Here is a 10954-nt window from a genome sequence, read left to right as displayed (position 1 = left end):
ATGGCCGTCCACGACGGCCACGCAGGTCAGAGGCCCCTCACCAGCGCTAATGATGACGCACATGCCCTACGGCACTGTCCATAGGGTTCGGCAATGGCCTCCTTCCTAAAGCGGACATGCACCCCTAGCCCTCGGCTCAGCGAACCCCCATCCTAGGGTTGGGGTCCCCCGCCCTCTGCGACCCTACGGCCGGCCTAGGAGGCCTCATAACCCTAACCTAACTAATCCGTATGCCATTCACGGTACTCTGTATGCTGCCCGTAATAAGCGTTCGTATGTCGCTTAGAAGTATTTTTTGTATGTCGCTTAGAAGTATTTTTTGTATGCCGCTTAGAAGTATTTGTATGCCATCCACGAACGTTTGTATGTCGCCTACGACGCTCGGCATGTGGTCTACGACGCTTCGTATGTGGTCTACGAATGTCGGCACGTGGTCTATAAATGTTTGTATGTGGTTTACGACGCTCTGTACGTGGTCCACCGTATTCTGTATGCGGTCTACAACGTGCGGTCGATTTTTATAAAAGCGTGATATGTATGTCGCCTTCGATGCTCTGTATGCGGTCTACGCATGTCGGTACGTGGCCTATGGTACTCTGTATGCTGCGTATAACAAATGTCGTATGTTGCTTATGACGATTTTTTGTATGCCACTCGGAAATATTTGTATGTCATCTACCAACATTCGTATGTCGCCTACGACACTCTCTGTATGCGGTCTAAAACTTCAAGTTCACGATGTGGATTTTTATAAAAGCACTCTGTATGCAGTCTACGAATGTTGATATGCAGTCTACAGTCCTTTGTTCATGGTCTATGTGTAGTTTATTACACTCACACATATCACCGTGTGGGATCCTGATCACGGTCATCTCATTGGCAGATAACGCTCAGTCAGCCTAACATTCAGCGTAACGTGCAGATGACGTTCAGTGTGCATAACGTTCACATAAGATTCATATAACGCTGAATCAGTCTAACATTCATATAACGCTGAGTCAGTCTAACATTCAGATGACGCTCAGTCAGTCTAACGTTCAGATAACGCTCAGATAACTAATGCTGCGATGACGGTGCTTGGGTATTATGTGAGGTCAAAGTGAAAAGGTGCGGAGGCGATAAGTCTGGTGGCCTAACGGTGGGATGAAGCAATATATATATATATATTTGGCTACTGCGTGCTACGGATAGTACTACATGATACGAACTGCGAGCGAGAGAGTGGAAATATTGTATGCTTGCAGTGTGGTCATGTTCTGTGTATACCCTTGCATCACGCGAATAAGGACGGTGGTGCATTGTGCAGAAACAATGGCGTTCGAGGGGACTGGGACGGCGGACTTGCGTGCCCATCGACCTAGCGTGCCCGCACGCTGTTGCTGCGCACTCACCCCACATTCCCAAACACACTCTCCAGCCACGCGTCCCCCACGCACTTCTACGAGAATATCTTGACCACCTACTCCTCCGGCACCTCCTCCCCGTCGCGCCGTCGCACACGCTCGTGGTACGTCAGTGAGTTGAACTTGGGCGCGACGTCCCGCTCCGCCCCCATGCTCATTTTGAGCACCTCCGTCGGCGAGCGAGCGACCCCAAAGAACGCCATCGATGGGCACGGCGTGCACCGAACAAGATCGCAGTTATTGGAGCGGGCGCGGGCGGGTCTTCGGCATCGTTCTGGATCGTGAAGACGCGCGAGCGGTTCCGGCTTGACGTCAAAGTGGATGTGTACGAGCGTAACGTGGCTCCGCAGGTTGTGTAACCTGCGCAGGAGAGAGCGAGGCCTGGTGACGGGAGAAGGGGATCTGGAAGGCGTGTGTCGCGGTGATCAGCAGGAGCAGATGAAGGAACGTGTGCATTGTTGTAAAGCCGGTGTCGGGCTCGTGAGGAGTCTGATTATATGTGTCGAGATAGGTATCACTGTCGTTGTTGGAATGGGCATCGTGGTTGTGTGCCCTCACGCACTATCGGTGCCGGCGACTGGGCGTGGCTGGGTCACGCGGACGAGGACGGCGGTGCATTGCGTAGAGTCCGCGGGGTTCGAGGGGACTGGACAGCGGACGTGCGTGCCCGTTGACCTAGGGTGCCCGCACGCTGTTGCTCCGCATTGCGGGTGTGTGGCTGGGTCGCGCGGACGAGGACCGGGTGCATTGTGCGGAGATCTTGGCATTGGAGGAGAGTCAGAAGGCGGCGTTGGAGAGGAGTGGGACCGGGGGGGTCGAGAGGAGCTTGGCGGCGGGCGTGCGTGCGCGTCGACCTAGCATGCGCTGTTGCTCCGCGTTCCGCGTTTCCCGCTGGATCGCGCGGACCATGACCACGGTGCGTTGTGAGGAGATCGCGGCGTTCGAAGGGACTGGGATGGCGGCATTCGAGGGGAATGGGAAGGCGAGGTTCGAGGGGAGTCGGACGGCGGGGTTTGAGAGGGTTCGGACCGGGGGGTTCGAGAAGAGTGGGATGCGCAGACAAGGACTGCGGTGCATTGTGCGTAAAAGGCGCTGTTCGAGGGGAGTCGGATGGCGCCGTTCAAGAGGAGTGGGATCGCAGGTTCGAGAGGAGTGGGATGGCGGGATTCGAGGGGACTCGAACGGCAAGGTTCGAGGGGACAGGGTCGGCGGACATGCGTGCCCGTCGACGCACGATCCCGAGCCGTTGTTGCTGCGCGTTCTGCATCTGTGGCTGCGGACGAGGACCGAGGTACCTTGTGCGGACATCGCGGTGTTCGAGGGGAAAGGGACGGGGGCGTTCGAGGGGAGTGGGACCGCGGCGTTCGATAGGAGTGGGACGGGGGTGTGCGAGAGGAGTGGGTCCGCGGAGTTGGAGAGGAGCGGGGCGGCGGATGTGCGTGCCCGCTCGATGTAGCGTGTCGACTGGGGTGGAGGTCGTTAGCACCGTTAGAAAAAACCGAAAAAATGTTTTTTACTTACCTCTACTGCACGAGCACTGCTGGATATACGCGTGCTGAAACGCGTTGCGTTTCAGGGTGCGAGCGAGGTGGACACGACCGGCGCTCGATGTTCGAGGGCAGGTCCGGGGCGCAGTCGTTCACCGCAGATGGCGAACGAAAGTCGAGGACGGTTGGCTGACGGCACTGGGAGGTGACGCGGGCCAGCGTCGGGCGCTGGAGAACGCCAGCAGGGAGGTCGGCGCAGTCGTTCCTCCGCGGTGGCCGACGCGACCACTGCGGTGCCGTCGTTCACCGTGGTCTGCCTAAGCATGTCGACAAGGGCCGAGGGAGGCTGCGGGAAGGTGGGGTGGGGTGTGGTGAGCCTTCGAGGGGCCGAGACAACCGCGAGGAGGGGGCAGCGCGTCGCTGTTGCATCGCATTGGCCGGCGCGACAATGATGAGACTGCAAAATGTTAGCGCGGTGGGATGGGGACAAAAAAGCTTATTTTACTTACCTGGCATGCCCTTCGACCTCCGAAAATAAACGTGCCGCCGAACGTTTGCGTTCGACGGCCTGGGGGAGCGCGAGGCGGAGGGTGGAGGCCGGTGTGACGACCGGGGCGCCGTCGTTCATCGTGGTGGGCCTGCGCGCGAAGGAGACGGTCGATGGAGGGTGCAGGGAGGTGGAGTTGGGTGCATTGAGACTTAGAGGGGCCTCGGCGACCGCGAGGAGGGGGCAACGCGCCCCTGTTGCACCGCGGTGGCTGGCGCGACAACGAAGGGGCTGCAAAATGTTAGCACAGTGGGATAGGGAAAGAAGTTTTTTTCGGATTCACCTGGAATACCCTTCGACCTCCGAAAGTAAACGTACCGCCGAACGGTGGTGTTCGACAACCTGGGGGAGCGCGAGGTGGAGGGAGAAGGTGTCGCCATGTCTCGGAAAAAAAACCAGAAAAGACGGCCCAAACAAGCAAGAGAATCGAAAAGAAAAGGAGAGCAACGGCGAGGAGAGGCCTCCTTGCCGTTATGAAAGGGTGTCGCGGCGGTGAGCCAAGCAGGAGGAGCACGAAAGCTCTAAGTCCCACTGGCGCTTGTTGGGCGACGGCTTTCCCACGCCCCGCTGGCCCGCGCAATGCTCGGGCTCCCGCCCTCGTTCACTCGTTCGTTATTCCGCTGAGATCTTGCATGATTCTACAGTCTTTTACCCTTACTCTACCCCGATGCCATTCCCTGCGCCCGCTCTCCCGGTAAGTCCTCCTGTTACCACTTATTGCCCGATTTGGCAGCTGACCTGCCCGTCTAGGCAAATCCTGCGGGCGTCGAGCAGGCTGATAGCGTTTCACAGCCGCGAGGATATTACATGATGTATTGGCTGCTGTGTACTACGGATAGTACTACATGACATGGACCGCGGGCGGGAGAGTGGAAATGGTGTGTGAGCGCTGTGTAGTGAGGTTCCGTGTATATACTTGCAATGTGCGAACGAGAACAACGGTGCGTTGTGCAGACACAGCGGCATTCGAGGGGACTGTGACGGTGAACTTGCATGCCCGTCGACCTAGCGTGCACGCACGCTATTGCTGCGCATTTCCCGCGTGTGGCTGGGTCACGCGGATGAGGACGGCGGAGCGTTGTGCAGAGTCCGCGGGGTTCGAGGGGACTGAGACAGCGGCATTCGAGAGGAGTGGGGAGGCTGGTCGTTGTTCCGTGTTCCCTGCGTGGGCTCGCATCTTCTACAGGTTGTTAGCACAGGTAAAAAAAGTCGAAAATATATATATTTTTACTCACCTGTATCGCCGGGCACTGGCACTGTATGTTCGAGGGGAGGTCCGGGGCACGGTCGTTCACCGCACAGGGCGAAAATGCGTCGACGAGCATAGGGTGAGGGTGCTGGGAGGTGACGCGAACCTTCATCGGGCGCTGGAGACCGCGAGGAGGGAGCCGGGCGCCGTTGTTGCACTGCGGTGGCCGGTGAGATGACCGACGTGCAGTTGTTCGCCGCAGAGGGCGAACGCGAGGGCAGCGTCGACGAGAGCGGGATGGCGATGGGTCGTTTGCGGACGGCGGGCTTCACGTAGGGTGGAAGTGGTTTAGCACCGTAAAAAAATCCGAAAGTTTTTGTTTTTACTCACCTACACTGCCCGAGCAGTGCTGGGCAAACGCGCGTTCAAACATGTTGCGTTTGAGTGCGCGAGAGAGGTTCTGGTCGAGCGACGGACACTCAATGTTGCAGGGGTGGTCCGGGGTGCAGTCGTTTGCCATGGAGCGCAAACGCGCATCGAAGAGGGTAGGATGGGGGTGCTGGAAGGTGACGCGGGCCTTCGGACAGAGCTGGAGACTGTGAAGAGGGAGCTGGGTGCCATTGTGGCACCGCGGTGGCCGACACGATGACCGGGGTGTGGTCGTTCATTGCGGAGGCCCTCTGCGGGTCAAGGAGCATTGGCGGTGAGTTCCAAGAGGTAGGCTGGTGGTTCGCGGAGCCGTGACAAACATGTGGCGGGGGCTTCGTGCCATCGTTGCACCTCAGTGGCCGGTGCGACGACCGCAGCACCATCCTTCACCGCGGTGGGCTGGCGTGCATCGACGAGGGTCGGGCAACAGTGCAGCCAGGCGGGGTGGGGCTTCGCGAAGCCTCGCGATGCCCTGGCGACTGCGAGGAGGTGGCTGCGAGCCGCTGTTGCACTGCGGTGGCCCGCACGATGATGACTGCGCTATAAAAGATTAGCACGGCTGAAAAACAAACAAAAACTGTTTGTTTGACTCACCTGGGCCCTCTCGAACCCTCCAGAAGGAATGCGCGCTCGAACATTTCTGAGCGATGACGCAGGCGACCGCGAGCCTCAGGCTGAGGTGGAGGTAGAGGTGTCGCCACAGAAACACGACGGTGACGCGCTGCGTTGGACCAGAAACCACGCAGACAGACAGAAACAAGCTGCCTACGACCCGTTGTACGGTTCGCAGCAGTTTCGCGATGGCGCAGGGGACCGCGAGCCTCAAGCTGAGGTGGAGGTAGAGATGTCGCCACGGAAGCACGATGGTGACGCGCTGCGTTGGACCAGAAACCACGGAGACAGACAGAAACAAGCCGCCTACGACCCGTTGTACGGTTCGCAGGCAGTTTCGAGCCCCCACGATGGGCGAATGGAAGGGTTTTGGTTGTGGGTGAGCTTACCTCGTTCGCACTAGTGCGCGCCCTTCCACTTCCCTCCCCTACATCTTCACAACGACGAGGCCATTCTTCCCGAGCGGGGTGTCGTCTTGTAGCCACGACCTTCGTCTACCGGACTGTATCGCGTTCGAGGGATTTGAGTGAGCGCAACGTCGGAAACGAAGGGAGAGAACTCACGATGAGCGCGCTGGCGCGCGCCCCGCCACTTATCCCGGCGAAATCTTTGACCAGAGTGCGACATCCCTCTCGAACTCGGTGGCCCCTTGAAGCCAGAAGGTCAGGCTGTCGGACCATATACAATATGAGGCCAGGGGTAGACGAAGGGGATGGGAAAAAATCGAGAAGTGGAAAACGCGCGCGGTGGGAAAGTCGGCTGATTGCCGCCGGTGGCCACGGCGACCGAGAGCTCGGTCGAATCCCATCTTCGGGTGGTGGGTAGATTCGATATCGGGCGTTCTTTTGAGATAGCCGAGGGACCGAAAACGAGGGAGGAAGGAAGGGATGTCGAGGCCGAAAGGCGGGCGGCCTAACGTAGCGTTAGGCCTGCGGCCTATAGATAGGTGCGTCCCTCGTAAATATTTGTATGTCGCTTAGAAATGTTCGTTTGCCGCTTAGAAGTATTTGTATGCCACTTACAAATGTCGGTATGTCCATGTCGCTTACGACGCTCTGTATGTCGTCAGTGGTAAGCGTTCGTATGTCGCTCACAAATATTTGTACGCCACTTAAAAATATTTGTATGCTGCTTAGAAATGTCGGTATGTCGGTTACGTCACTGTGTATGTCGTCTACTGTGCTCTGTATGTCATCTATGGTATTCTGTATGCTGCCTACGGTAAGCCTCGGTATGTCGCTTACAAGTGTTTTTTGTATGCCGCCTAGAAATATTTGTATGCCATCTACGAGTATCGGTACGTCGCTTACAAAGTATCTTTTGTGTGCCGCTTAGAAATATTTGTATGCCATCTTACGAATATTTGTATGTGGTCTACGAACGTCGGTATGTGGTCTATAAGCGTTCGTATGCAATGTATAGTACTCTGTATGTGGCGTACGGTATTCTGTATGTGGCCTATAGTGGCTTATAGCATTCTGTATGCGGTCTATAGTGGTCTGTATGCGGTCTATAGCATTCTGTACGCGGTCTATAATGGTCTATAGTGGTCTGTATGCGATCTGTAGCATTCTGTATGCGGTCTAGAGTGGTCTGTAGTGCTCTGTATGCGGTCTATAGTGGTCTGTACGTGGTCTACGATGGTCTATAGTGATCTGTATGCGCTCTATAGTGGTCTGTATGCGCTCTATAGTGGTCTGTACGCGGTCTATAGTGGTCTGTATGTGGTCTATAATGGCCTATAATGGTCTGTACGCGGTCTATAGCATTCTGTATGCGGTCTAGAGTGGTCTGTATGCGATCTAGAGTGGTTTGTAGTGCTCTGTATGCGGTCTGTAGCATTCTGTATGCGGTCTACAGTTATCTGTATGCGGCCTACAGTCACCCCGGGTCACCTCCGACACCTCGGTCACCTGGTCACCCGGTCACCCGGTCACCTTCGACACCTCGAACACCTCGTCACCTGGTCACCCTCGACACCTCGAACACCTCGGGTGACTCCATAAAAGGAAGGTGACTTGCTATATATGGGTGTCACCCGACACCTGAAACGATACATCTGTTTTTCTGATAAGTACTGTAGGTGGCCGTCCAGGAAGGCCATTTCTTGTGCAAGCCATGCATGGCCTTCCTGGACTGCCACTTGGTTTATCCCTCTGGTGGCCACAACAGTAGGTGGCCGTCCAGGATGGCCACTCATGGTCAGTGCCACAGGTGGCCGTCCGGGAAGGCCATTTCTTGTGCAAGCTGTATATGGCCTTCCTGGACTGCCACTTGTGGTCTGTCCCCCTGGTGGCCACTATAGCAGATGGCCGTCCAGGACGGCCACTCACAGCCACTGTGCTTTGCTGACTGTGCCACCTGGCCTATGCAGCCATCTGAGCCTCTTTTGGCCGCGAGCTATGATTGAGGAGTATGAGGCTTTTGAAGTGGCATTGGTTATGGATGTGTCGCTGTAATAATACATATCATGATTGCGTAGTACATTACTACAGGTCTAGTTTATCATATGCTTACTACAGTGGCAGCCCAGCATTCCTAACTGGGACCCATGTCGGTAATACACCACCACCACCATGTATGGCCGTCCCCGACGGCCACGCAGGACAGCGGCCCCTCACCAGCACTAGTGATGGTGCACGTGCCTGCAGCACCTTTTGTAGTGTTGGACAACAGCCTCCTTCCCAAAGCAGACACGTACCTAGCCTTGGCTCAAGTTCAACTTAGACCTGGCACCCCATGCAACTCGAACGGTCGTCTACGACGGCCACTCATGGCCAGCGTGCTTCGCCCCCCCCCCGCGCCACCTCGCCTGTGCAGCCACCTGTGCCTTTCCACGCATGGTCGTCCGCGACGGCCGCGCAGGTCAGAGGCCCCTCACCAGCGCTAGTGATGGCGCACGTGCCCTACGGCACGGTCCGTAGGGTTCGGCAACGGCCTCCTTCCCAAAGGGGATGCGTACCCCTAGCGTCCGCTCGGGGAACCCCCACTCTAGGGTTGGGGTTGCCCGCCCTCAGCGACCCTACGGTCGTCCTAGGAGGCCTCATAACCGTCCAGGAAGGCCATTTTTTGTGCAAGCCATGCATGGCCTTCCTGGACTGCCACTTGGTTTATCCCTCTGGTGGCCACAACAGTAGGTGGCCGTCCAGGATGGCCACTCATGGTCAGTGCCACAGGTGGCCGTCCGGGAAGGCCATTTCTTGTGCAAGCTGTATATGGCCTTCCTGGACTGCCACTTGTGGTCTGTCCCCCTGGTGGCCACTATAGCAGATGGCCGTCCAGGACGGCCACTCACAGCCGCTGTGCTTTGCTGACTGTGCCACCTGGCCTATACAGCCATCTGAGCCTCTTTTGGCCGCGAGCTATGGTTGAGGAGTATGAGGCTTTTGAAGTGGCATTGGTTATGGATGTGTCGCTGTAATAATACATATCATGATTGCGTAGTACATTACTACAGGTCTAGTTTATCATATGCTTACTACAGTGGCAGCCTAGCATTCCTAACTGGGACCCATGTCGGTAATACACCACCACCACCATGCATGGCCGTCCACGACGGCCGTGCAGGACAGTGGCGACTCACCAGCGCTAGTGATGGTACACGTGCCAACAGCACCTTTCGTAGTGTTCAGCAACAGCCTCCTTCCCAAAGCAGACACATACCCCTAGCCTTGGCTCAGGTTCCACTCAGTACTGGCAGTTCATGCACCTCGAACGGCCATCCAGGACGGCCACTCGTGCCCAGCGTGGTTTACCTTCTGTGCCACCTGGCCTATGCAGCCAGTGGAGCCTCTCCGTGCATGGCCGTCCACGACGGCCACGCAGGTCAGAGGCCCCTCACCAGCGCTAATGATGACGCACATGCCCTACGGCACTGTCCATAGGGTTCGGCAATGGCCTCCTTCCTAAAGCGGACATGCACCCCTAGCCCTCGGCTCAGCGAACCCCCATCCTAGGGTTGGGGTCCCCCGCCCTCTGCGACCCTACGGCCGGCCTAGGAGGCCTCATAACCGGCTGCACAGCACGTCTCTGTGGAAGTTGACGAGGGTTATGACACAGATGCCGAGCCAGAGGATACTGATGTACTCCCGCAATCGGTGGTCTCAGATGATGCAGAGCCCGTGCATAAGCTCGCGAAGACATGCCCTAAGCCGAGGATGTCAGTTGAACACTTGCAGAATGCCCATGGAGCGGTCGATTTCCTCCCCGCACTCACATCATTCTTGCAGAAACACCTCCCTCATAACACGATCAAGCCTGCCGCACAGGACCGTTTCAACGTTTACAACCAGGTAGTTGTACAGATGCCGTTCAATCCACATATCAGCGACAAGCACAGCCGGATGAGAATCCGCGCTGTTCCTTCTATCCCTCCCTCATCTACCGGACGCAAACCAGGCTCACCGTCTCACTTCGACATGGCACTTGTTTGCACGGATCCCATCAAGAAGCGCGGGTTCCAAGGTATGTACTTCACCTTGTTATTGCGCTGCACTTAACTGACTCTGTGGTAGGTCTACGAGTAGGGCAAGTCCGCGCGATATTTCACTTACCCCATCAGTTTGGACACTACCCACACCCTCTCGCATATGTTGAGTGGTTCACGGAGTTCCGACCGCAACCAGACCGTGCAGTGAATATGTATCAAGTCAGTCGGTCCACTCGCAATCGCGGCCGCAATGCGGAGATTGTTCATGTTGACGATCTCATGCGGCCATGTCATTTGGTTCCGAAGTGTGGCTCTTGTATTGATACCGCTTGGACTACTGACAATGTCTATGAACAGGCTGTGACATTTTACTTGAACCCTTTTATCGATGGACATATGTTTTACAGAAGTACTTAGAATTTTTGGCTATATAGAGTACATAAACCCTATAGTCTACAAAGCCTTGCCCAAGTGTACATGCCCGCGGTACTGCTATAGATGACGGAGTGAAGGCTATGATAGCTACAGTGCGTGCATGGAGTAGCGCCCCGAGTTACAGGCACGCCATCGTGATACTGATTGCTATGATCGGTGGCCTGGAGCTACCGCCGCAGAGGTTTTTCCAGATGTTAAGTACTATTATTTGGACTTCGACACCTCGCAACTCACAAGACATGGTGGAGGAAGACACAGAGCACAGGGACTGACAATTGTATACTAAGGAAGTCCTCTTCTCGTTGGTATCAGGCGACTTGGTGAGTATGATGGCTGAAAGCGCCGGTGAGAAAAGACGAGCACGGCGGAAAGGTCTCATGTGGATAAAGACGCGTGCCCCCAGAGCTGTTCATGAGGTCATCC

General features: G+C 56.3%; 5 protein-coding genes across 5 annotated transcripts; 3 read left to right on the top strand and 2 right to left on the bottom strand.

Annotated features, from left to right (window-relative positions):
- Window positions 1-1995: 1995 nt before the first annotated feature.
- On the bottom strand, window positions 1996-2151 carry SCP_0215030 (hypothetical protein; the record flags this gene model as incomplete). Its single annotated transcript, XM_027755396.1, has 1 exon — window positions 1996-2151. The coding sequence occupies one exon, from the start codon at window positions 2149-2151 to the stop codon at window positions 1996-1998; it is 156 nt and encodes a 51-aa protein (XP_027611197.1).
- A 159-nt stretch (window positions 2152-2310) lies between these two features.
- Window positions 2311-2859, top strand: SCP_0215020 (hypothetical protein; the record flags this gene model as incomplete). Its single annotated transcript, XM_027755395.1, has 1 exon — window positions 2311-2859. The coding sequence occupies one exon, from the start codon at window positions 2311-2313 to the stop codon at window positions 2857-2859; it is 549 nt and encodes a 182-aa protein (XP_027611196.1).
- Window positions 2860-4458: 1599 nt separating this feature from the next.
- Window positions 4459-4614, bottom strand: SCP_0215010 (hypothetical protein; the record flags this gene model as incomplete). The annotated part of the gene is made up of 1 exon (XM_027755394.1): window positions 4459-4614. The coding sequence occupies one exon, from the start codon at window positions 4612-4614 to the stop codon at window positions 4459-4461; it is 156 nt and encodes a 51-aa protein (XP_027611195.1).
- A 1063-nt stretch (window positions 4615-5677) lies between these two features.
- Window positions 5678-6070, top strand: SCP_0215000 (hypothetical protein; the record flags this gene model as incomplete). The annotated part of the gene is made up of 1 exon (XM_027755393.1): window positions 5678-6070. The coding sequence occupies one exon, from the start codon at window positions 5678-5680 to the stop codon at window positions 6068-6070; it is 393 nt and encodes a 130-aa protein (XP_027611194.1).
- A 3371-nt stretch (window positions 6071-9441) lies between these two features.
- On the top strand, window positions 9442-10460 carry SCP_0214990 (hypothetical protein; the record flags this gene model as incomplete). Its single annotated transcript, XM_027755392.1, has 4 exons — window positions 9442-9492; window positions 9690-10131; window positions 10182-10401; window positions 10454-10460. The coding sequence occupies 4 exons, from the start codon at window positions 9442-9444 to the stop codon at window positions 10458-10460; spliced, it is 720 nt and encodes a 239-aa protein (XP_027611193.1).
- Between the last annotated feature and the right edge of the window lie 494 nt (window positions 10461-10954).

The sequence above is a fragment of the Sparassis crispa genome (assembly GCF_003851025.1).
Source record: "Sparassis crispa DNA, contig_000001F, whole genome shotgun sequence".
Classification (NCBI taxonomy): Eukaryota; Fungi; Basidiomycota; class Agaricomycetes; order Polyporales; family Sparassidaceae; genus Sparassis; species Sparassis crispa.
The sequence above is the reverse complement of the archived record's forward strand: the minus strand, read 5'-3'. Positions and strand labels throughout refer to the sequence as shown.